General features: G+C 43.6%; 2 protein-coding genes across 2 annotated transcripts; one reads left to right on the top strand and one right to left on the bottom strand.

Moving 5' to 3' along the window:
• Positions 1–747: 747 nt before the first annotated feature.
• On the bottom strand, positions 748–16,010 carry LOC309525351 (protein SSUH2 homolog). The gene is made up of 13 exons (XM_082210922.1): positions 15,927–16,010; positions 14,097–14,152; positions 13,587–13,685; positions 12,807–12,885; positions 12,211–12,340; positions 10,852–10,912; positions 8,969–9,093; positions 7,359–7,421; positions 5,975–6,057; positions 4,183–4,279; positions 3,582–3,683; positions 2,021–2,128; positions 748–1,509 (listed from the first exon to the last, which is right to left on the bottom strand). The coding sequence occupies exons 1-13, from the start codon at positions 15,950–15,952 to the stop codon at positions 1,369–1,371; spliced, it is 1,170 nt and encodes a 389-aa protein (XP_082067048.1). The 5' UTR covers positions 15,953–16,010; the 3' UTR covers positions 748–1,368.
• Positions 16,011–19,990: 3,980 nt separating this feature from the next.
• On the top strand, positions 19,991–22,298 carry LOC309526754 (protein SSUH2 homolog). Its single transcript, XM_082212969.1, has 3 exons — positions 19,991–20,143; positions 21,009–21,116; positions 21,630–22,298. Exons 1-3 carry the CDS (start codon positions 20,141–20,143, stop codon positions 21,768–21,770), a joined length of 252 nt encoding a protein of 83 aa, XP_082069095.1. The 5' UTR covers positions 19,991–20,140; the 3' UTR covers positions 21,771–22,298.
• The last annotated feature ends 619 nt before the right edge of the window (positions 22,299–22,917 follow it).

Raw genomic sequence — 22,917 nt, 5'->3', positions numbered from 1 at the left:
CAGTTGCACTAGATGAGGGGTTAGCAAGCTTTTTCAACAGGGGGCCGGTCCACTGTCCCTCAGACCTAGTGGGGGGGGGCGGACTATATTGGGGGGGGGGGGTGATGCAAGAGCAACATGAGCCCGGTGGCTGCTTAGCTGTGTCTTGCGAGCAGCAGGGGCTGGCGGTGGAGGGACAATAAGTGGCGCGCAAAAGGGCTCCGGAGAGGGGATGCTTAAAATGGCGGCTGCTCAAGCGCTGCTGCTGCTGCTGGCACCAACAAAGCCTAGCCCCTTTCCTCCTCTAGGCAGGGAGGGCCATCCAGACTGGAAAAAGACAGGGAGGTCAAGAAGGAGGAGGTAAAATCTGTTATGGTCAAATGGGCCCAAGACTTTGGCTACAACATCCCAATGTCCGCCTGGGAAAATTTATGGAAGGTCAATATGAAATGCTGAAAAATTTGGGAAGTGGAAGGGTCAATGTTACACATGTGGTGGACATGCAAGAAAATTAAGGAGTTTTGGAACACAATCTAAGATGAGCTTAAAAAAATGATTAAAGTATCCTTCATAAAAAAAACAGAGGCTTTTTTCTTAGGGATACTTGGCCTAGACATACCAAAAATTGCGAGAGAAATATTCTTATATGCTACAGTAACAGCAAGAATACTAATCGCAATGAATTGGAAAGGAGAGAAAATACCAACAAAGTTGGAGTGGCAAAGTAAATTGATGGAGTTCACCAAACTGGCAAAAATGACAGACAAATTGAGAGGTAATACTGAACAAACATTTATTTGGAATTTGGACATGTATAAAAAAAATCTTAAAGATTATTGTACTAGTTTAAATGTGGCAGGATTTGAATGACTTCTGTGTTACGATGGATATTTATAAGAAGATATATTATTGACAATTAAAAAGAAAATAGAGATTAATAGGGCACTAAATAAAATAAGAAGTAAATGCATGATGTGGTGGCGGGAAGTCGTAGGGAACAGAAGAATGTACAGTGAACAAATAATGTGATTTTCTTTTTGTATATCTATTATGATTATATGTATATTTCTTTGTTACATCTTTTAATATCAATAAAGCATTAAAAAAGAACATATTCAGGAGACACGCTGGGGGGGGGCAGGAATGTTTTGTTGTGCAAGAGACATCCTTGCACTGATTGCTCTTCTTTCTCCTTCTAATATGTAATCCTGGAGTTTGGCAAACTTCAGTCCTTTACATCCAATTTATTTAAGCATCTTCCACAATTCTTATAAAGTGGGTCAATAAACTTAATTTATAAAATAAAAATGGGATGAGGGGGACTGCAAATATTCCACAAGTTTTAATCAACAGTGCTTCTTTTACACCAGTTGAAATAGCCCATAATAATCACAGGATGGTACAGCAACACTTCTGTGGATAATCCTCCGCATGCACCTTGCGTTCCTTGCCATAAACATAGAAGGAGTAAGGTTTTCCATGCCATAAATATTGTACCCTGGTGAGAAGTATCAGCTCAATTGTTTGCCTCTGTAAAAACAAAGAAGATACTTTTAGGGTCTAAACATCAGTGTATCGTTTACAGAAAAGTTCAAACCTGAATGGCTTTCTTTTATACACAGAAGAATTGCAAGAGTTAGGCACATTCTGAATACGGAGATGCTGCAGCCCTATCTGGCAGGTATGGGGAATCTGGGACGCTCCTGACGTTCTTGTCCCAAACCGTTGGGCATGCCTGCTGGGCTTACTTAAGCTGGAGCGCAACAACACCTGAAAAGCCAGAAGTTCCCCATCCCTATTCTCTGACCCACCTATCCCTTCGCCTAGGGTGCTGCCAATGTAGGAACTCGGCCAAACAATATGGGAAAAGCCTACAAAGCTTAGGATGTTTGCAAGGGCACAGGCCAATGGAGGCCAGCAGGTGTATGAATTTCACCATGACCCTGCATGGGGGAAGGAAGCGCTCCAGGAAATTCTCTTGGATCACAGCACCGAAGACCATCGCCTCAGTGGTGATTCGGTTAATATTCACAGCACTTGCCTGCCTCAGTATCCGCCTTGTAGATGCAAACTGAGCTTGGTGTTGTTCAACGGCATAGCTGGAGGCTTGACTGACGCCAAAATCAGGGAAACTAATCACTGGATATACCTATGGAAACACAAATTTCAAAGACATACAAATAGAAAACTGAAGTCCTGAGCGAGGAGCAAGAGCAGGCTAGTCATTGTTTTATCAGATTATGCAGACATGAAGCATAGCTGATCTCTAAAATACAACTGCATATCACCCAAGAAGAGCCAGCACTGCGGACAGGTAAGTAAAACTACTATTGCCAATACGAGATGATGAAGCAAGGCTGTTTCTGGGCAACCCAGTATATCCCTGTCCAGCCCTCTCTCTTTTACACAAAATTATCAGGAGAGTTCACTGGGAAGAGAGTTTAGTAAACCACTCTGTGGGAAGAGGGATTAGTAAACCACTGTAGCCCTAACAACTCTGAGCTTCCTTAACCAAAGACAGTTCCCAGGATTCCTTGGGGGAAAGCCATGACTGTTTAATGTGGTGTGATGCTGTTTTCAACGTCTAGTGGAAATGGGAGCCGGAGAGAGGTTGGGTTCCCACTTTGGCACTTCTAATGCTCTGGCAGCCCAGTGCCAAAACAAGCCCCAGCGTGGGCCTCCACAGATAAATGTGTTGCCATTTGACAAATGCACTACTGAAGTGGGCCAAGCGCCACTGTCACCCAACACCAAAATTTCTACAGTTCCATGACTGGAAGGAGGAGCACAGAGATTGTTCTCCCTTGGGTTGCCCCACCCGCATCCTCCGCAGCCGGGAAGAAAATGGGGGATTGTCCCTGACTTCGTGCAGAGCAATAGGTCCACAAGGTTTGCCTTGGCTATCAAGGCCAGCAATAGTTTGGGAGCTATGAGGGTGCTTTAGAAAATGTATACCCCAGCCTCATACAAACTATACACATGTTTTCTGGAAATGCCATTAAGATGCAAAATCTTCAAATCATGTCTTAACAAATCACTGGGTATGAAAAGCTTTTTTTTAATCCAATAAATGTATTATTAAGCTATTTGTAAGATTGCGTTTAAACCATCATTCCTGTCTAAAGTTATTTCCTGACTGCCACTGTTGGAGTTGGGGTCAGGAAGCCCTGGTCAGAAGGGTTTCTTAGGATCTAGGATGCAGCAATGATATATAAGATAACTTGTTATGTCTGAGCAAGAACACAAATCTGTCAAAAAATGGGCATATGGCTAGTTCTAAAATAGTAGGATCGCTGTATGATTTGGCTGTAAGCTACCTAGTGGGCAGAGGCATAGAGTGGGGGGTGCCAGGGGACAATTGTGAGACAATTCGTACCTGTGTATTTTTGTATGGCTACAATTACTTTTATGATTGCGTGCGTGTTGTGGCCCAGGGTGAGGGAGAGGTAGCAGAGGTTGGAGTGGGGTGGGGGAAGATTTAGGTACCGATCATCTTGGGAACAATATATGGTGAAATATGTTCCACCAATTAATTAACTGCCAACACTTAAGTTGGTTCCTTTTCAAGTCCTGCCTCTCTTTGCATTACTGCATTTCATTACCATAGGGCTGTCATCAACAAACAACGTCTCTCCAGTAACCGTTTTGAAGAGTTCAATAGGAAATCCAGATCTTTCATCTGCCACATATTCATAAACGTTGTTCTTCCTATGAAGGCAAAAAGCAGGAGAGTTGCAATGACAACATGCAGGCTTTCTCTGTTTTGACAGCACAACGGCCTTCTCAAACCAAACGCTCTCAAAATGGCTCCCCCTGCTATGTAAGCTTTTTACGTGGGGTCAAAGAGCCGGCCCAATCTCCAACATATATCAAACACAGTACAATCCTATGGGGGAACTGAACCACATCAGGCGCTGACCATAAATTTAGGAAGTCACAAAACTGGCACAATGCTCAAAGGTAGCTGTCGGCACGGATTGAGCCAGAGCAGTGCCTCATCTAGCCCCATACGCTAACCTAAATGACAAGAGGTCTCAAGCCCATATTTTCCAGATCAATTGAGTAACCATTTCTAGCAACTATACTGGATCCTTTCACTCATGAAGCTGAACGTAAAACTCAGGCGGCTCTGGTAGGCAGAGCCAATTTTCCACGCAGTTAGAAGCAGCCTCCCCTTTCCACCACAGTCTATTTGGACAAGACTTGCCATTCAACTTGCAGCTCAATGAATGACAGCAGTTGTCCTTTTCCTTCACAATCGTTGCAGACTGTTTTTCCCATACCAGAACACTCCTGGCAACTGTAAATAAAATGTAATAAAACACAAGGTGCGATAAAATGTAATGAAACTACTCGGCATAAAGCTTGGTACTTTGTGAGCCCGGCAGAAACACACACACACACACACAAAAAGGGAAGGATAATCTGGCAAAACCTATGGAAAAGAGGTTTCTCAGTTCTAGAGCTATCTTCTTGTTTTATTTTTCCGTTGGGAAATGGCGCCATCTCCTGGGCCTCAGGACACATAACAAGCAACATTTTCCAATAGGGCCAATACGAGTCAGGGGATGGCAACCCTATTTCTGCTCTCTTGAATATACTTAGCCAACACAGGCACACAGAAACATGCAGTGCTGCATGCCACATAGTTTGGGTGAAGGGCTGGAAATCTGCTTCATTTGCTTTCTTCGGATCTTTCTATTTCATACATATCCCTAAGCCTTTCTCTCATATGTATTTTTCCACCATGGAGCTCCCACAGGCTTCCATTCGCCCCCCCCCCCCAACTAGGCACAGACCAGCTTTAGCTTCAGGGAGGCTGCTGCATTATCATAGCAATTATATGTACACAGAAAAACTCAATGGGGCGGTGAAAGGTAAGGACTGCAGGATATTTCCTCCATTCACTTGAGGGCTGTCTAACTTTTCACGCTAATTCAAATTTTGCAAAACGACTGCACATGTCTCTGAATGCAAAAAATCATAAAACAGAAGAGACTTCCATTTATATTTCTAGTTTCTCTGACAGTTACACTATAGCCCTCAAGCCAGGGTGCTGCCCTTAGGCAACGCCTTTTGCTTTATTTTACATTTGGGCACAAATTCCTTCCCAAGTGCAAAATGCATTTCAATCACTTCAGTTACAGAAAGATCCAGGACAATACTTCTTGTATCCCCCCCCCCCAAAAAAAATAATTTAGGGTCTTTAAAGTCCTTCACATGCAGTATTTCAAACATCTGCACACCTCTGAAGGAAAGCTAAGTCTTATTATTCCCATACTGCAGAGGTTTCTTTCACCCTGCAGCTTTCCCAAGGCCAATGAGTGAGGCTGGGCACCCATTCATAACATATTTAAAGGTATATAGTGCGTATACAGCAAATGCAAAATTTGAATCAAAGACTTCCTGGTTTCTGAGCAACTGTGCTATAGTAACTAGAGAAAAGTACAGTGGTGCCCCGCAAGACGGATGCCTCGCAAGACGGAAAACTCGCTAGACGAAAGAGTTTTCCGTTTTGGAGGTGCTTCGCAAAACGAATTTCCTATGGGCTTGCTTCGCAAGACGACAATGTCTTGCATGTTCCTGCTGGTTTTCTTTTTTCCTTCCCCCCCCTTTTTCTAAGCCACTAAGCCGCTTATCAGCTGATCCGATCAGCAGATAAGCCGCTAAAAGCCGCTAATAGCGCTAATCCATCAATGGGCTTGCTTCGCAAGACGAAAAAACCGCTAGACGAAGAGAATCACAGAATGGATTCTTTTCGTCTTGCGAGGCACCACTGTAGATATTTACACATGCATGCATTGACACAGTAGACGTGTGAACCTATCATCTGTTGAACCTATAGCTTGAAGCTCCACCATAAGATTGCCCATGGTATCTCACGTATAGAGGATCAGGAAGGAGTGCAATTGTCACACATAGTGCAACACTCAAACCCCACAGTGAAAATAAAAATGAGCATCTTCTTCATATATTTGCATATTGACTCACGCACTTTTCAAGTCCACTTCCTAAACATTGGTCACATGTGTCATCCACAAACCGGACTCCTCTTCCATGACATCTCCCACACTGTTGCTGTTGGGATTTAATTTTAGACAAAAGAGCCAGAAATAAGCAGGGTATCGCCAAACAATACACTCATTGGGCATAAACAGATCTCCATGATCATCTTTAACAAGTAATCACTTCACTACCTTCTTTATCAGTCATTGAGGTGCTATCTGCCGAAGCAAAGATGTCCATCTTGTAACGCCCTGGGAATGTAGATGGAGAGGCCCAAGGCACCACCTTTGTACATATCCCCAATGAGGACATTGTTGCGAAGAGGTGTCCCTATGGTCAAATGGGCCACAGAGTCAGCTGTAACTGCAGACCTGTCAGAAATGTTGGCTAGATCCAAGCCTTCTCAATTCTACCTGCTTTTGGTGGTTCTCAAGACAAGACAGTCTTGGGTGGCTTGCTTGTGGGAAACAAGGGGAACTATCTCCCCCACCCCACCCCGGGAATCAGATTCCACTCTCCACCAAGCGTATTTTAATGCCCTATGAACCTCAAACTGCTGCCATCTGATCAGTTTCATGGAACTCATGAAATGTGGTGCTGAAGTATGAGGAGAAGGGTCAAACCTGAAGACCACTTTATCTTGGTCAAAAATCCAAAGGTCTTCCCTCTGTGACAGAGGACTTCCCTGTCTCATTGACCCAACCTGGCTGATTCCGTCCAAGTGAGAGGCGTTGACCTTCTCCTCCTGCTTTCTTAACACTGCCTAGATGCAGCTGCAGATTTCTTGCCTCTTAACAAAAGAAGATGCCCAGTTCCATCAATCTGTGAACTACAGTGGCATGGAGCAGGCTGCTCTCAGCAATGCCTTTGATACTCTATTCAATTCCACCATACTTCATCCCTTTCTATTTTCACGAAGCATGTAAAAATGTAGGTTTTTAAAGATAAAAATATAAACTTTTTTCTGAATTAACAGATTAAAAATGGATGGAAGGGTTGTTAGTCGCAACCTTTATCAATTTCGGGTAGTGTTGCAATGTTTACTTTAATTAATATTTCTCACATCCATGATTATGTAGTCAGTCGTTTTAATTGTTCTCTGATCTGAGCTTCCAAATATGGAAGAAAAACCAGCATAGAAAACGTATACCCCCAACATCCAGTACAATTGCTGTATCAAATATTTACTGGCTTTCTGGTTTATATCGCTTGGGTTCCAATTTTGTTCTACTATTCAACATCCCATCAGCTGTTTAAACAAAAGACATGTTGCTTCCTCCTCCACCTTTTATTTTCTCATCTGTGTTCTCACCTTTCTACAAAACAAAAACTCCATACTAAGCACAACATCCCCCTTACGCACAACTACTTACCTTGCTGTTGCCGTTGCATTTATTGCAGTGACGTCTACCAGTCGATCCACATGTCGGGCAAGCCTTCAAAATCAAAGAAAGGAGAACGTTAAAACGGAGCCAGCAGCTTTTATCTGGACCTGGGTTGTCTGGAAATACTATGCTGCTCATAATCAGAGCAGGCAATGTTAAGAGGATCTGGTGAGCTTCCATTTGATTTACATTAAACTATGGCCACATTCATAACATACATTCAAAGTGTTATGGTGCCATGGCTCCCCTCCCCCCAAGAATTCTAGGAACCGAAGTTTGTTATGGGTGCTGAACTGCAACAAGACCTTGAAGATTCCCACCAAGGTCTTCTACTGTCAGAAGGTTCGGAATTTCAATCTCAGCCACAGCCTTATGATTTCTGTGCTTGCAGACATTGGGCTAAGGCAGAACCTAGCTGTTACAGCCAACAAGATGGAGAACACCTTGGGATGGGGTCACAATGTCTTCCATTCCCAGAGCTACCATTTCCAGAGTGAATTAATAAGAATTTAGTCTTCATGGAGAACTCTGGACATAGTACAGTTGTACCTTGGATCCCGAACGCTTTGGTACTTGGACATTTCGGCTCCCAAACACCGCAAACCCGGAAGTGAGTGTTCTGGTTTCCGAACATTTTGGAAGTTGAACGGACTTCCAAAATGGATTCTGTTTGACTTCCAAGGTACGACTGTAGTTCTGTGAAGGGAACATGCAGCTCCTAACAATGCTCAGCACCTGTAACAAACCACAGCTCCCATAATTCTTTGAGGGAATCTATGAGCGTTTAAATTAGTATGGCGATGCTTTAAATGTATCGTATGACTTTCCTTTCTTGCTTGACTTTCCTTCAGTCATCTCATTTGAATACAAAACTCTTTTACCTCCAGAATTACGCAACTCTCTAGTTACTCGGGTCACATAATGATCCACCTAAATGCCTATACATACATTTCTGCACAAACTCTTACCAGTAAACCTGTGTACAATTTGCAACAACATTCCTCTGTCGCTTCTTTCTGCTCTTATATCCCATTATAAATCTGATTGTGAACTTAGTTCCTTCAGTCTGCTGCCTGAGAAACTCCAAAGTGCTGCTTCCCTCTTACGTGACTCTAGTCCACAGTCACTGGCTGCTTCTCATAAATCTCTCCCACAACAGGAACAACTCGGAGATCATAATTGCCTTGTACTTAAGGACAACAGTATAAGCGACAGAGTAAGGACAAGAGTATAAGCTACTGGCCGCTAGAGAGTTGGGGAAGCAGTCCCTGACCTCCCTCACAGACACAGCACAAAATCAGGGCCTCAAGCTACAACCCGGCATGTACACTTACCTGGCAGTAAGCCCCATTGAGTTCAATGGGAGTTACCTTGAAGAAAAAAGGCACAGGACTGTGCCAAAGAGGAGGGGAAGGGGTTCTGGCCAGACAAAATGCATGAGCCTATGTCAGGCATGACCAAAGTCCGTCCTGGGGGCCCCTGTGGCAGTTTATTTCCTGGGGTAAAATCCTAAAAAAAAGCTCGACAACTTTGGACTGGAGTCTGGACACCACTGGCCTATGTATACCACCATTTTCATTGATACATTAGCTCTGTACCGTTAATGCTGATGTGTGAGGCACTCTGATTCTCTGGGTTTTCTCTCGGAACATGCCAGGAGAGTCTGCTCTCATATCCCAAGGCAAAGGAGGTGTCCCACGCAGGTAGGAATCTACTGCTCCACCTGGTGTAAGAAAGCTGCACTTACACTACCATCTGGCTTTGCCTCAGAGAAGCTTATGTTTTCCAATGCACAATACAAGCAAAATAAGAGCATGCATAATAGCCGCTACAGCAAAATGATAGTTTGCTATTGGGAGCCAGCTTTCATCACCACGATTGTCACCAGCATTTCAACAATTAATTTACTGCTTAATCAGTCATCTCTAAGCAGTGTACTTCCTCCCTTCACAAGAGAGTGACGTCCTCATCCGTTCTTCCCCATGGTTTACCTTTGTATGGATTACAGTGCAAACTATGCTTCAAAATCAATAGCGTAGCTTCCCATTTTCAAACTATCATTTTCCAGGAGCCAGTGTTGCAAAGGTGCCCTGATTTTAATGCCACCTCTTTTGCTTAACAAACACAAACAAAATTACTTCTTTAAAATTACACCAATTATAAATTTACCGCATTTTTGTTTCCCCAACTTTTCAGTTAATAACTAGAGTGACCTAAATTCTTTTCTCTACTTAGAAATATAGACCCATTAGTTTACCTGATCTCACTAAGAAAATCTGTGCTACATATCTAGTACCAATTATGGGCTGGAAAGCAACCAAGGACATATCATCTTATGAGCAAACAGGCATCCAAGTTGTAAGATCAACAACTGATCACTGCTTCATTTCATGTTGTATTGTACAGAAATATCCTTAAAATTGCTCTCAGACTTTGTATGTGACCTTCGTCAATCTCAGGACTTCTTCTGATACCATACCAAGACAATGACCTCAGAAGAAACATAATTTTCTTCTGCACTTTATATAGTACAGTCTCATCTTACCAATGTTTCATTTAATGTCAGGATGGGTGTCTTTGAGGAACTCTCCAATTCTACCAAAACTGTGAACGGCATCCATCTTTAGCTATACAGTTGTACCTTGGATCCTGAACGCCTTGTTGAGTCGAACGTTTTGGCTCCTGAACACCACAAACCAGAAGTAAGTGTTCCGGTTTGTGAACGTTCTTTGGAACCCGAACATATAACATGACTTCCGTGGCTTCCTGAGGCCAATTGGAAGCCGCGCCTTAGTTTCGGAAAGTTTTAGAAGTTGAACGGACTTCCAGAACGGATTCCATTCAACTTCCGAAGTACCACCATACCTTGTTTTCAGGGCATACAGAAATGGAGAGATAAGGTGGTCTATACTAAAGCCCAGTTCCATCTGATGCTTTCAGATGTTTTAGAACAAAGGTACACAAATGTTTTTTAAACGTATCTATCCTTTTGGGTTGAAGGCCTTGTTAAATATTATTATACCGAGTCCTTTACATAATGCATTGAGAAAGCAATAAAAGCTGGCTCCTGTAAAATTCCTCTCAGTTTGCTACCCAAATTCCCACCACCTGCTGACACAGCCTTTTGTGGAGTGGCAGAGCCTTCACAACATCCTCAGCTGCTCAGTGGCCATGGAATTGGGGGTGGGGGCAGGAAAAGCTGGCTTAATGTCACCTGATGCCTGCTGTTAGACCAGCTCATGATCCATTGCATCCTAGGCCAGCTCAGCCCCATTCCCACCCTTGGAAACCCATTTCAAGGCCCTCTGCTGGGTATCCACTGGGATAATGTCAACGGGACTCCTGCCTGCCCAACTGGTGACTGGCAGGAGGCCAGCTCAGCCGGCAGAAGTCAAAGGAGATGCACCACACTGTGAAGTGTTTGGATGGCTCAGTCTGGCTTAAGTGGGGCTGGATTGTAAAGTAGCAAAGCAGCACTTACCCTTATAAGGTTCTGTCTTCCATTCAGAGGATCTTGATTCAGTGAAGGTCTCCAGTTTATACTAAGAAACAACTTTCAAGAATTAAACACTTAAGAAATAGTCAGCAGATTTTTAAAACTGGCTTAGGGAAATTACATAGGGAAGCAACACCTTAAAATGTCTCTGGTTAGAGCCAACACAAAGCAACCGCCAGAAGACTACAAAACAGTACAAGTAAAATGCATCTCTTATCCATTAATTCAAAATGGTTATAGATACTAAAAAAACAGAATGTCCCCACCTACAAGTTTTCATGCTAATATAAAAGAACTGCAGATACTGAAAAAATAAGTTGCAAAGGCTAATGAATATAAATCCATAAATGTGTATCAATTTTGAACAGCGCATAGAAATGTTCATGCAACAGTTTTTCCTAGCAAAAGCATTGCTTTGAGACGGGCAAGATATCCAGCGATGTTGGTACTAGATTAAAAAGTTCGGAAACATTCATGAAGGTAACAATCTCAAGAAGAACCAGAAATGTGAGTTATCCTTCAGAATCACCTGCCAGCTCTGATATGTCTCTGGAGAAAGGACTTGATCCCACGCCTAGTGAACTTTGTAAAAGTTCTGTCTTTTCAGACAGGTTAGGCCAGGGATGAGGAACTTGCAGCCCTCCAGATCTTTCTGAATTCCAATTCAGCTCCAGCCAACACAGCTGATGGTCAACGATGATGGATGGAAGCTGGAGTCCATCAACACCTCGAGGACAACAGGTCCCCCAACTCTGGTTGAAGTCATGATCCATGCAGTGGCCAAAGGGAAAATTCAATTTGCAAAATTCTTTCTCTTTATTATTTTTTCCTTTATGTGCCTTAAACAAACACAACCTTCTGCTGCACCACAGCACCACAGAATAACTTCAAGCGCTCTATTACCTGCACAGTCCAAGTGGGCACCTGCCATCAGTTTGCATTGGTAGGTAAATGCCCTACATGAAGTATCCCTAATTTTCACACAGACACTTAGCTATGCCATTGCGGACAGCACAGTAAGATCTGGGGTTAGGAATGAATGATACCTTTTATTTATTTCTTGTTTGTTGATTCTTTGAAAGGACCTTCCGCACTCAAGGCAGCTAACTATTAAGAATATAAACATAGTAATCAAAATAAATAAATGGCAGCAGCAGTGGCTGGTGTGCTGTAGTTGGGAAGAAGCGCAGAACCACCTTCCCAACACCAGCGTCACTGCGGCTTACCTGGTTGGCACTGGGGCAAGGTGGTGGTGTGGTTGGGGCAGGTGTGTCAGATTGGCAATGCCTCCACCATACCAACTGTTCCTGCATAGCTATACTATTACCAATATATACTGCTTACTCTGTAGGTATTGAATAACTGTAGGTCATTAAACACCATCTCTTTGGCTGGGTCTGTGCTGTAGCAGCACTTGCTGGAAGCGTACTGGATAAAAGCTTCTTTGGCCTCATCTTCTGAAATGGCAGGAACACTGTAGGAAAGGACCAAAAGGAGGGATAAGCAAAATTGACCGCCAACCTTCCCATGGTCCTCTTTGTCAGGGGTGGGGGGGGGACCTCAGGGTCAAGAACCAAATATGCATGCCATCTCTCTTGGGGGGGAGGAAGGGAAAGGAGAATGTTAGCCGCTTTGAGACTCCTGAAGGGGAGTGAAAGGCGGGATATCAAATCCAAACTCTTCTTCTTCTTCTTCTTTTTTCTGGCACTCAGAACTCTCCCCAGGCCTGGTTAGAATCTGTCTTTGAAGTCTGAAAACACCTCGTGAATTTCAAACTGGAGGCTGCGGAGAGATGTGTTTCTGTGGAAACTAGCCTATTGAACAAAGGTGAAATCTGCATGCCCTGCTTGGCCCATTTTTGCCTCTGGCCCCACCCACACCACTGTCATGTGACCCTGAGAAAGATGTCCACAACAGAATGCATAACAGTATCCACTTACTTCCACGTTCTCTGGGGCGGCTCTTGCCCACCTCCATGTCCAAGAAACAAGTTAGGTGGAGGCAGGCAATGTTTTCCTCCTGTAAAGGAATGGGGTTTGGGTAAGAACAGCAGGATAAGCAGTTGAGAATGTTCTCAGGTCTCATGAGCAACGTGCTAGAAGAAAGTTCTCCTTGGCAATAGCAGAAAGGAACATTCATGCAGTGGGTGTTGAACTTGGCCAGGTAGCGAATCAGCAACCAGTGCAGATCTCGGAGTGCAGGTGTGAGATGCTGACAAGGCCTTACTCCTGTTAGCAATCACGCTGCAGTATCCTGCACTAACTGCAGTGTCTGGATCAAGCACAAGGGAAGCACCTTAAAAACTAGCACTTGTATTACAGAATACACCAGGGGGCGGCAAGGTTTACCTTGCCTGGGCTGGTTCACTCCAGCAGAGATCCTTCTGTGGGCAAGGGCACATGTGCGCATGAGCACGCATGGCCGCGATTTCCGGTGTCTGCGCCTGTGCAGACACGATTTCCGGAGTCTGCATCTGCGCAGACGTGATTATTGGGGTCTGACCATGTGCAGATGCTATTTCCAGCACCATGGAAGCAAGTCCCTGTGCTGCGCTGGTTTAGCGTAGCGGGCGGGGACTCGCCAAGCGGGTGGCTTGGTTTGGGGGTGGCTCGTGGGCTGGTTATACAACTCCCATGGGCTGCTTGTGGGCCATGGGCCTTAGGTTGCCTACCCCTGGCATACGCTTTAGGGAACTAGGGTCCACACCAACAAGTGCTTGCCTGCAGCTGTTGTGCCTTCATAGCCAGATATGTTGCCTGTGTTATACGTAGGAGAATAAGGTCCTGGCACCTGAGCCATGTCTCCTGGAAAGGCGGCACCTACAACAAAGTTAAGGAAAAGGAAGATGTTGAACGTTGTCATCCCTCAAACATCGTACGGAACACTGAAACCTAAATATAGGATTTCGTCTTTATTACGCAAGTGATAGGTCAAGGGTTTGGCACCAGTGGATACCTTTGGGATTTGAGAAAGTGCCATGGTCACAAAATGTAGGGAGGACGTAGCAATGCTGAGCCAATGCAAACAAGAACTGAGAAGGAAGGGCAAATTTCTCATGCATCATGGATATTTATCAAGACCTTACACAGGCACCAGAGGTGGTACCAGTGGTCATGCTAGCACCTGCAGCCACGTTGGCAACCCCTGGTAAACTAGGATTTAGCGTGACATCTGAATGGAGCCAAGGTTAACAAAGATAATTAATGCCCGTAATGTCTTGCTTTTCATACCGAACGTCCACTGAGCAGATGTCTGTCCAACAGTTCCGTATGTCTGAGTTGGGACTCTAGCAGGAGAAAGTGAAAAATAATGTAATGCACAATAACAAATATAAATGTGTATCTGAAGAAGTGTGCATGCACACGAAAGTTCATACCAAGAACTAACTTAGTTGGTCTTTAAGGTGCTACTGGAAGGAATTTTTTTATTTTAAATATAAATGAGCGGCTTAGTGTACAAAAGGAGAAATAGATGCAGTCAATTTAAAATCCTTATAGAGTGCAGTTGTGGATGTGATTTTAACACTGTCAGATGAAGGTCTGAAGTAGTAGGTGCTTAACACTTTATATATAAAGTCAAGGCTGGCTTCATACGACCATTTTTTCAGCAACAGATTGTTTAAAAAAAGAAATTGTGAGCTGCCGTTTTAGTTGATTTGAAAAGCCCTAAAGCCACAATATAATAATACCTTTATTGGCATAGTATTAGTATCGTAATGCCTTTATTATGACTAACTGAATCGTCATAAAGTAGAGAACAAGCTTTTGAGTTCTTGAGAACTCTTTCAACAGACTTTGGGAGTGAGTCACAATGTTTATCCATTGCCAAATGACAAAGTACATTCTTTTATTTGCCCTGAATCTTCCAGCAATCAGCTGCATTTCATGTCTACAAGTTGCAGTGTTATGAGAAGGGTAGGAAAACTTTTCTCCATGCGGTACAACTTTATCACTTTTTCTCCAAACTAAAAAGTCCCAAACATTGTAACCCTTCTGCACGGGGGAATTGCTCCCTCCTGTGCAGAAAGTTGCATTTTGATCATTTAGGTTGCCCTTTTTTGAAACTTTTCCTCCTCCCCTCCCTTTTTTTAAAAAAACTTAATGTTTATAGAGAAAAATACAAAACAAAAAGATATTAAGTTTTGTATTTTTGGGGGGGGATACAAAAAGATACTAAGTTTTGTATCCCCTCCCCTCTTTTCTGAAACTTTTCCAACTTGCAATATCCTGTTTGCAGTGGGGCTTTTACGTTCTCATGACTGACACCCGGAGGTCGGCATGTTCTGTATCTCAGAGTTGAGGGAATCTCTGCAGAAGTACGCATGCTCTGCTTGTCAGAGGTTCCCGGTTCGATCCCCGGTATCCCCAGGCAAGGCTAGGAAAGATACTCTTGCTCTGTGTCTCAAGCTCACTTCCAGTGGCTGAGCATCTCCAGGAAGGGCTGGCAAGGAGCCCATCCTGAAACCCTGTGGAGAGCGAGATGGCGTCAGCATACTTCCTTATGTCTCCTCATCAGGGGTGGAGAACCCCCGGTCACATGCCGTATGAGGAAACTTCCCATGCCCCTAGGAAAAGAAGCTAATTTCCTGGAGCTATTTTGTTTTTGCTTCTGTGGTTTTTGTAGATAGGAAGGTGCTTAACTTGGGGACGAATTCAAGTCCCGCTAGCTGTGGAGAGGAAAGCGGGCCGCCTCCACTGACCTGGGCGCGGCGCGGCGCGGCGCGCACAGCTCAGGGAGGAGAGACTGGAGGGGCGGTTTCCTTCCGCGGCTGCGTTGCCTTGCGCGCTTTTGCGCGCCTCTCCCGTTCGCCCGCAGCAAAAGCGCCTCTGGAAGCAGCTTTTTTCCTGCGCAAAGAAAAAGCCCCCTTTGCAGCTTTCTTGGCAGAAAGAATCAACACGTGGGCAACGGGGACTTTCTTTCCCCTTTACTTCGTTCCAGCATGAATTAAAAGGAATGGCGAGGAGGGAGAGGGTGGGGAGGACGGGCAGCTTTCAAGGGAAGCGGAGAAGAGGGGGGGGGAGCGGGTCCCGACGAGGGGGATTTTTGCAAAAGGCTCTCACCGGATTCCATGACGGCCGTCCGCCATCGCTTCTAGCAAACCATCTCGAGCAGGCGAGCAAGCAACCTTTGCCCCCTCTCTCTTTACTTTCTCTTTCCGGATCCCTCTTTGGCCAGCCTTGCGTAACTTTCTGTTTCATATCAGCTGCGGAAATGTGGGCGGTGGAGAAGCAGAAAAAGGAGGAAGCGAGAGGAAGGCGAAATGGACAGGAGTTCCCCTATCCCTAGATCCATTCTCATGTTATTTCAGACCCTCCAAGTGTCCCTTTTTCCCTGGAACGTCCTTGATTTACAGAAGCCGCCCTGGTTTCTGATTTCATCCCGCTTTCCCTTAGGACTGGCTTCCTCAAACTCGGCCCTCCAGATGTTTTGGGACTACAACTCCCATGATCCCTAGCTAGCAGGACCAGTGGTCGGGGTGATGGGAATTGTAGTCTCAAAACATCTGGAGGGCTGAGGTTGAGGAAGCCTGCCTTAGGATGTCCTTATATTCATTGGAGAAATGTTGGAGGATATATCATTTGTGTGTAGAGCCAAGGGCATAGCCGGGGAGGGGGAAGACGAGGGAGCCCCCCATCAAAGAAATAATTTGACAGATTTTTCCAAGCACTTGGGGTCAAAAGAAAGTACAGTGGTACCTCGGGTTACATATGCTTCAGGTTACATACACTTCAGGTTACACACTCCCCTAACCCAGAAATAGTGCTTCAGGTTAAGAACTTTGCTTCAGGATGAGAACAGAAATTGTGCTCCGGTGGCATGGTGGCAGCAGGAGGCCCCATTAGCTAAAGTGGTGCTTCAGGTTAAGAACAGTTTCAAGTTAAGAACGGATCCACAGAACGAATTAAGTACTTAATCCAAGATACCACTGTAGTTTAAAACTGTTGTTGAGACATTTCATTCAGAATCTGCTATATAGAGCCTGGCAGAGGATCGTGACCAGGGCTGGATTCAGGTTTGATGAGACCCTAAGTTACTGAAGGTAATGGGGCCCTTTATATGTCCAGCTGTCAACAACAAAATAGCGCTATTTTTTCTGTTGAATATATGCTTTATGGTAATTTATGGACCTAATAGGTATCTAAAGTCATTTGCACATAACAAAATATGTATTTCATCAGAGTAACTGCTGAACTGAAATACAATTAAGAAGAAGTATATTAATAGTGAAATAATTATTAAGCTCTAATTTAAAATGATTTTTTATTCATAGCCAACTTAGTAATGCAAACACATTGGCATTTGGCAATAACAAAAGTTCCTTTAGAAACACAATTTACAAAGACTCATAATCTAGTCTCTGGAAACTTGGCATAACATGAAATAATAATAGGTGTAAATGTATGATGCAAACTACCAACAATTATAAATAGCTTTATTAATATGAAATTGTGTTATAACCTGTACAATGCATTTTTATATAATATCAATATCACCATAGTAGTCTACACTGTTCATTGGGACAGCAGACCTTTGTATCCTGTTACACTTAGTGAGTGTAAAAGACAATATTTCTAGTAATATGTCACATTCATAAATAATACCAATACTAGACACGCCTAGTATTGGTAGATCAAAAAATTATTTAACAGGACTGATTATATTAATGCATCTACCCAATACCCATTCAACTGTATAATTTTATCATTATTCATTGTATACTGTGTATAAAAACAGTACACAAACATGATCTAAATTACAATACTTTCCTTGCCCTTGCCAAAGCAAAGTCACTGATGATATCAACAAGGTACCACTGTATATAAAAATGAGCAAACCAGTGATATTTTAGGGAGCAGGCTAGCAGGTGGGGCCCATTACTTACATCATAGGAGCCTACGCAACACAAAACACTGTTGCTGTATGTAAGTTTTATTTTATTTCGTTTTTATCTTATATTTTGGAAATGTGCATCCAGTATTTTTGCTTTAAATTTTTTGGGGGACCCCAAGAGAGTGGGGCCCTAAGCTATAGCTTGTTTAGCTTATATGTAAATCTGGCACTGATGGTGACAGGTGGGTGCCCCCTCCCCCACCCCATCATAGATCCTGGCTATGCCTATGGGTAGTGTTATTATTGCATAGGTAAGGTGCAGCAGAGACGCGAGTGGCATTGTGGGTTAAACCACAGAGCCTAGAACTTGCTGATCAGAAGGTCAGCGATTCGAATCCCCGCGACAGGGTGAGCTCCCGTTGTTCGGTCCCTGCTCCTGCCAACCTAGCAGTTCGAAAGCACGTCAAAGTGCAAGTAGGTAAATAGGTACCGCTCCAGCGGGAAGGTAAACGGCATTTCCGTGTGCTGCTCTGGTTCACCAGAAGCGGCTTAGTCATGCTGGCCGCATGACCCAGAAGCTGTACGCTGGCTCCCTTGGCCAATAAAGCGAGATGAGTGCCGCAACCCCAGAGTTGGTCACAACTGGACCTAATGATCAGGGGTCCCTTTACCTTTAAGGTGCAGTAGGGCTGCAACGCTGGCCTTCCCCTCCCCCAACATGTGCCTCCTTGGCCCAAACTCCTTCGTGCCTGGGCATTCAGCATGATGCCTTCAAGGCATGCCTTCAACTGAGTAGCCAAATATGCATAGGCGCATGTTGGGATCCTCAGCTATGTGGAGTTGATAAAGAGACAGCTGCATGGAGGAGCAGAACAGGATTTAGTTAACTCCTGGATTACATATTTCTGAATTGGGAGGGCACCAAACTGCAAACAGAAAATTCAACAGTTGTAAGAAAAAGAAGCATGATCTTATCAGGAGTTTACATGCAAGTTGCATTTTCATAATGGGGGTTGCATTCTGCAACTATACATAAAAATTATATTACATGTAATGGATTTTCTTTCTGTAGAATATTTTGATTATTTATAGATATTGCTATGTGATCAGTATACATGCATCTAGATTCAGGTAGGTAGCCATGTTGGTCTGACACAGTCGAGATAACTAACTAACTAAATAAATAATATATATATTTTAAATGTCCAGTAGCCCCTGAGAGACCAATTACTGGTAAGTTTGCTCTCAAGAAATGTCTGGTCAGTTGCTCTCATGTCCTGCTATTGGGCTTCCCAGAGATATTTAGTTTGGCACTGAAGCTTTTGCCAAAGGATATGGCAACCATTTACCTAGTGCTTCTTATTGTCATCTCTGCAGGTGACAATCCTCTATGCGTCCACTTGTGTAAATGTATGATGCAAACTACTAATAATTATAAATAGCTTTATTAATATGAAATTAAGTGTTATAACGGGACGCGGGTGGCGCTGTGGGTAAAACCTCAGTGCCTAGGGCTTGCCGATCGCATGGTCGGTGGTTCGAATCCCCACGGCGGGGTGAGCTCCCGTCTTTCGGTCCCAGCTCCTGCCCACCTAGCAGTTCGAAAGCACACCTAAGTGCAAGTAGATAAATAGGTACCGCTTTATAGCGGGAAGGTAATCGGCGTTTTCGTGTGCTGCGCTAGTGCTGGCTCGCCAGAGCAGCTTCGTCACGCTGGCCATGTGACTCGGAAGTGTCTCCGGACAGCGCTGGCCCCCGGCCTTTTAAGTGAGATGGGCGCACAACCCTAGAGTCAGACACGACTGGCCCTTTGTATGCTTATTTAACAGGACTGATTACATTAATGCATCTACCCAATACCCATTCAACTGTATAATTTTATCATGATTCATTGTATACTGTGTATAGAAACGTGGGAATCGGCGGGCACCTTTTGCACCTCCCCTACTCGCGGGGGAACCCGATTTCGGGGACCCGGAGCGACGTGGGGTGAGTGGCGCGGTGCTTCGAATTGTCTGCTTCTTCCACGGAGCGAAGCCACATAGCTGTTGCCGGAGAGCACTGACTTTTTCCTGTGGACAATTTGACTCCAAAGTAATTACCCGTGAGTAGAGCTGATACGGGAGAATCGGATTTTAAACGTTTAATTTGGCATCGAAACGGGGAGGTTCAAAACAGGAAGTCCGCCTTCCCTATTTGTAAATAGACTGAGGCAATGAGTTTGTAAGCTGAAGTCTTGGAAAGCCTTTTGTAAAAGATTAAATTTCCATCGGTAAAGAGTATAAAACAAAGAAAGGCTGCAGGTTGTCATTGCAACTCTCCTGCCTTTTGCCTTCATAGGAAGAACAACGTTTATGAATATGTGGCAGATGAAAGATCTGGATTTCCTATCGAACTCTTCAAAACGGTTACTGGAGAGACGTTGTTTGTTGATGACAGCCCTATGGTAATGAAATGCTTTCAGCAAAAGCAGTAATGCAAAGAGAGGCAGGACTTGAAAAGGAACCAACTTAAGTGTTGGCAATTAATTAATCGGTGGAGCATATTTCACCATATAATCTCCCCCAGACACATAAATCTTCCCCCACCCCACTCCAACCTCTCTCTCACCCTGTGCCACAACACACACGCAATCATAAAAGTAATGGTAGCCATACAAAAATACACAGGTATGACTGTGACATGCATGTGCTCCTCCTTCCAGTCATGGTGTTTTGGTGTTGGGTGACAGTGGCGCTTGGCCCACTTCAGTAGTGCATTTGTCAAATGGCAACACATTTTTCTGTGGAGGCCCACGCTGGGGCTTGTTTTGGCACTTGACTGCCAGAGCGTTAGAAGTGCCAAAGTGGGAACCCAACCTCTCTCTGGCTCCCATTTCCATTAGATGTTTAAAACAGCATCATACCACATTCAACAGCCATGACTTTCCCCCAAGGAATCCTGGGAACTGTCTTTGGTTAAGGATAATCAGAGTTGTTAGGGCTCCAGTTTCCAGAGTGGTTTACTAACCCCTCTTCCCAGGGAACTCTTTTGATAATTTTGTGTAAAAGAGAGAGGGCTGGACAGGGACATACTGGGCTGCCCAGAAACAGCCTGGCTTCATCATCTTGTATTGGCAACAGTAGTTTGCTCAGCATTTTACTTACCTGTCCGCAGTGCAGGCTCTTCTTGGGTGATATGCAGTTGCATTTTAGAGTTCAGCTATGCTTCATGTCTGCATAATGTGGTAAAACAATGACTAGCCTGCTCTTGCTCCTCGCTCAGGACTTCAGTTTTCTATTTGTATGTCTTTGAAATTTGTGTTTCCATAGGTATATCCAGTGATTAGTTTCCCTGATTTTGGCGTCAGTCAAGCCTCCAGCTATGCCATTGAACAACACCAAGCTCAGTTTGCATCTACAAGGCGGATACTGAGGCAGGCAAGTGCTGTGAATATTAACTGAATCACCACTGAGGCGATGGTCTTCGGTGCTGTGATCCAAGACAATTTCCTGGAGCGCTTCCTTCCCCCATGCAGGGTCATGGTGAAATTCATACACCTGCTGGCCTCCATTGGCCTGTGCCCTTGCAAACATCCTAAGCTTTGTAGGCTTTTCCCATTTTGTTTGGTCGAGTTCCAACATTGGTAGCACCCTAGGCGAAGGGATAGGTGGGTCAGGGAATAGGGATGGGGAACTTCTGGCTTTTCAGGTGTTGTTGCGCTCCAGCTTAAGTAAGCCCAGCAGGCATGCCCAACGGTTTGGGACAAGAATGTCAGGAGGGTCCTAGATTCCCCATACCTGCCAGATAGGGCTACAGCATCTCCGTATTCAGAATGTGCCTAACTGTTGCAATTCTTCTATGTATAAAAGAAAGCCATTCAGGTTTGAACTTTTCTGTAAATGATAAACTGATGTTTAGACCCTAAAAGTATCTTCTTTGTGTTTTTACAGAGGCAAACAATTGAGCTGATACTTCTCACCAGGGTACAATATTTATGGCATGGAAAACCTTACTCCTTCCATGTTTATGGCAAGGAACGCAAGGTGCATGCGGAGGATTATCCACAGAAGTGTTGCTGTACCATCCTGTGATTATTATGGGCTATTTCAACTGGTGTAAAAGAAGCACTGTTGGTTAAAACTGGTGGAATATTTGCAGTCCCTCCTAATCCCATTTTTTAAAAAAAGAATTCTATTGTCCCACTTTATAAGAATTGTGGAAGATGCTTAAATAAATTGGACATAAAGGACTAAAGTTTGCCAAACTCCAGGATTACATATTAGAAGGAGAAAGAAGAGCAATCAGTGCAAGGATGTCTTGTGCACAACAGAACATTCCTGCCCCCCCCCAGCTTGTCTCCTGAATATGTTCTTTTTTTAATGCTTTATTCATATTAAAAAGATATAACAAAGAAATATATTTAAAATCAAAATAGAAATACAAAAAGAAAATCTCATTATTTGTTCACTGTACATTCTTGAGTTCCCTACGACTTCCCGCCACCCCATCATGCATTTACTTCTTATTTTATCTAGTGCATTATTAATCTCTATTTTCTTTTTAATCGTCAATAATATATTATCATATAAATATCCGTTGTAACACAGAAGTCATTCAAATCCTTGCAACTTGCAACTGCTAGTGGCTTGAATTAATTAATTTTTATAATGAATGATTTTAGAATGTTGTTTATGTTGTACTTTTGTACTGTTTTATTGTTGTTAGCCGCCCTGAGCCCGGCTTCGGCTGGGGAGGGCGGGATATAAATAAAATTTATTATTATTATTATTATTATTATTATTATTATTATTATCCTGCCACATTTATACTAGTACAATAATCTTTAAGATATTTTTTTTATACATGTCCCAATTCCAAATAAATGTTTGTTCAGTATTACCTCTCAATTTGTCTGTCATTTTTGCCAGTTTGGCGAACTCCATCAATTTACTTTGCCACTCCAACTTTGCTGGGATTTTCTCTCCTTTCCAATTCATTGCGATTAGTATTCATGCTTCTACAGTAGCATACAATAATATTTCTCTCACAATTTTTGGTAAGTCTAGGCCAAGTATCCCTAAGAGAAAAGCCTCTGGGGTTTTTTTTTTATGAAGGATACCTTAATCATTTTTTTAAGCTCATCATAGATTATGTTCCAGAACTCCTTAATTTTCTTGCATGTCCACCACATGTGTAACATTGACCCTTACGCTTCCCTGCACCTCCAACATTTGCTTG

Source organism: Podarcis vaucheri, assembly GCF_965113315.1.
Source record: "Podarcis vaucheri genome assembly, chromosome: 2".
In the NCBI taxonomy this organism is placed as follows: Eukaryota; Metazoa; Chordata; class Lepidosauria; order Squamata; family Lacertidae; genus Podarcis; species Podarcis vaucheri.
This window is presented reverse-complemented; position numbering and strand designations above follow the sequence as displayed.

Bases quoted from the DNA above. Each gene is read 5' to 3' on its own strand.
- LOC309525351 (XM_082210922.1), bottom strand. From the start codon at position 15,952: ATGGCGGACGGCCGTCATGGAATCCG. The intron at 10,913-12,210 runs GTAAGCAGTATA...GTTGTTTCTTAG, and splicing joins AGTTATTCAATACCTACAGA to TATAAACTGGAGACCTTCAC. The intron at 4,280-5,974 runs GTGCGTGAGTCA...TTTTATTTACAG, and splicing joins TTAGGAAGTGGACTTGAAAA to TTGCCAGGAGTGTTCTGGTA.
- LOC309526754 (XM_082212969.1), top strand. The intron at 21,117-21,629 runs GCAAGTGCTGTG...GTGTTTTTACAG, and splicing joins CAAGGCGGATACTGAGGCAG to AGGCAAACAATTGAGCTGAT.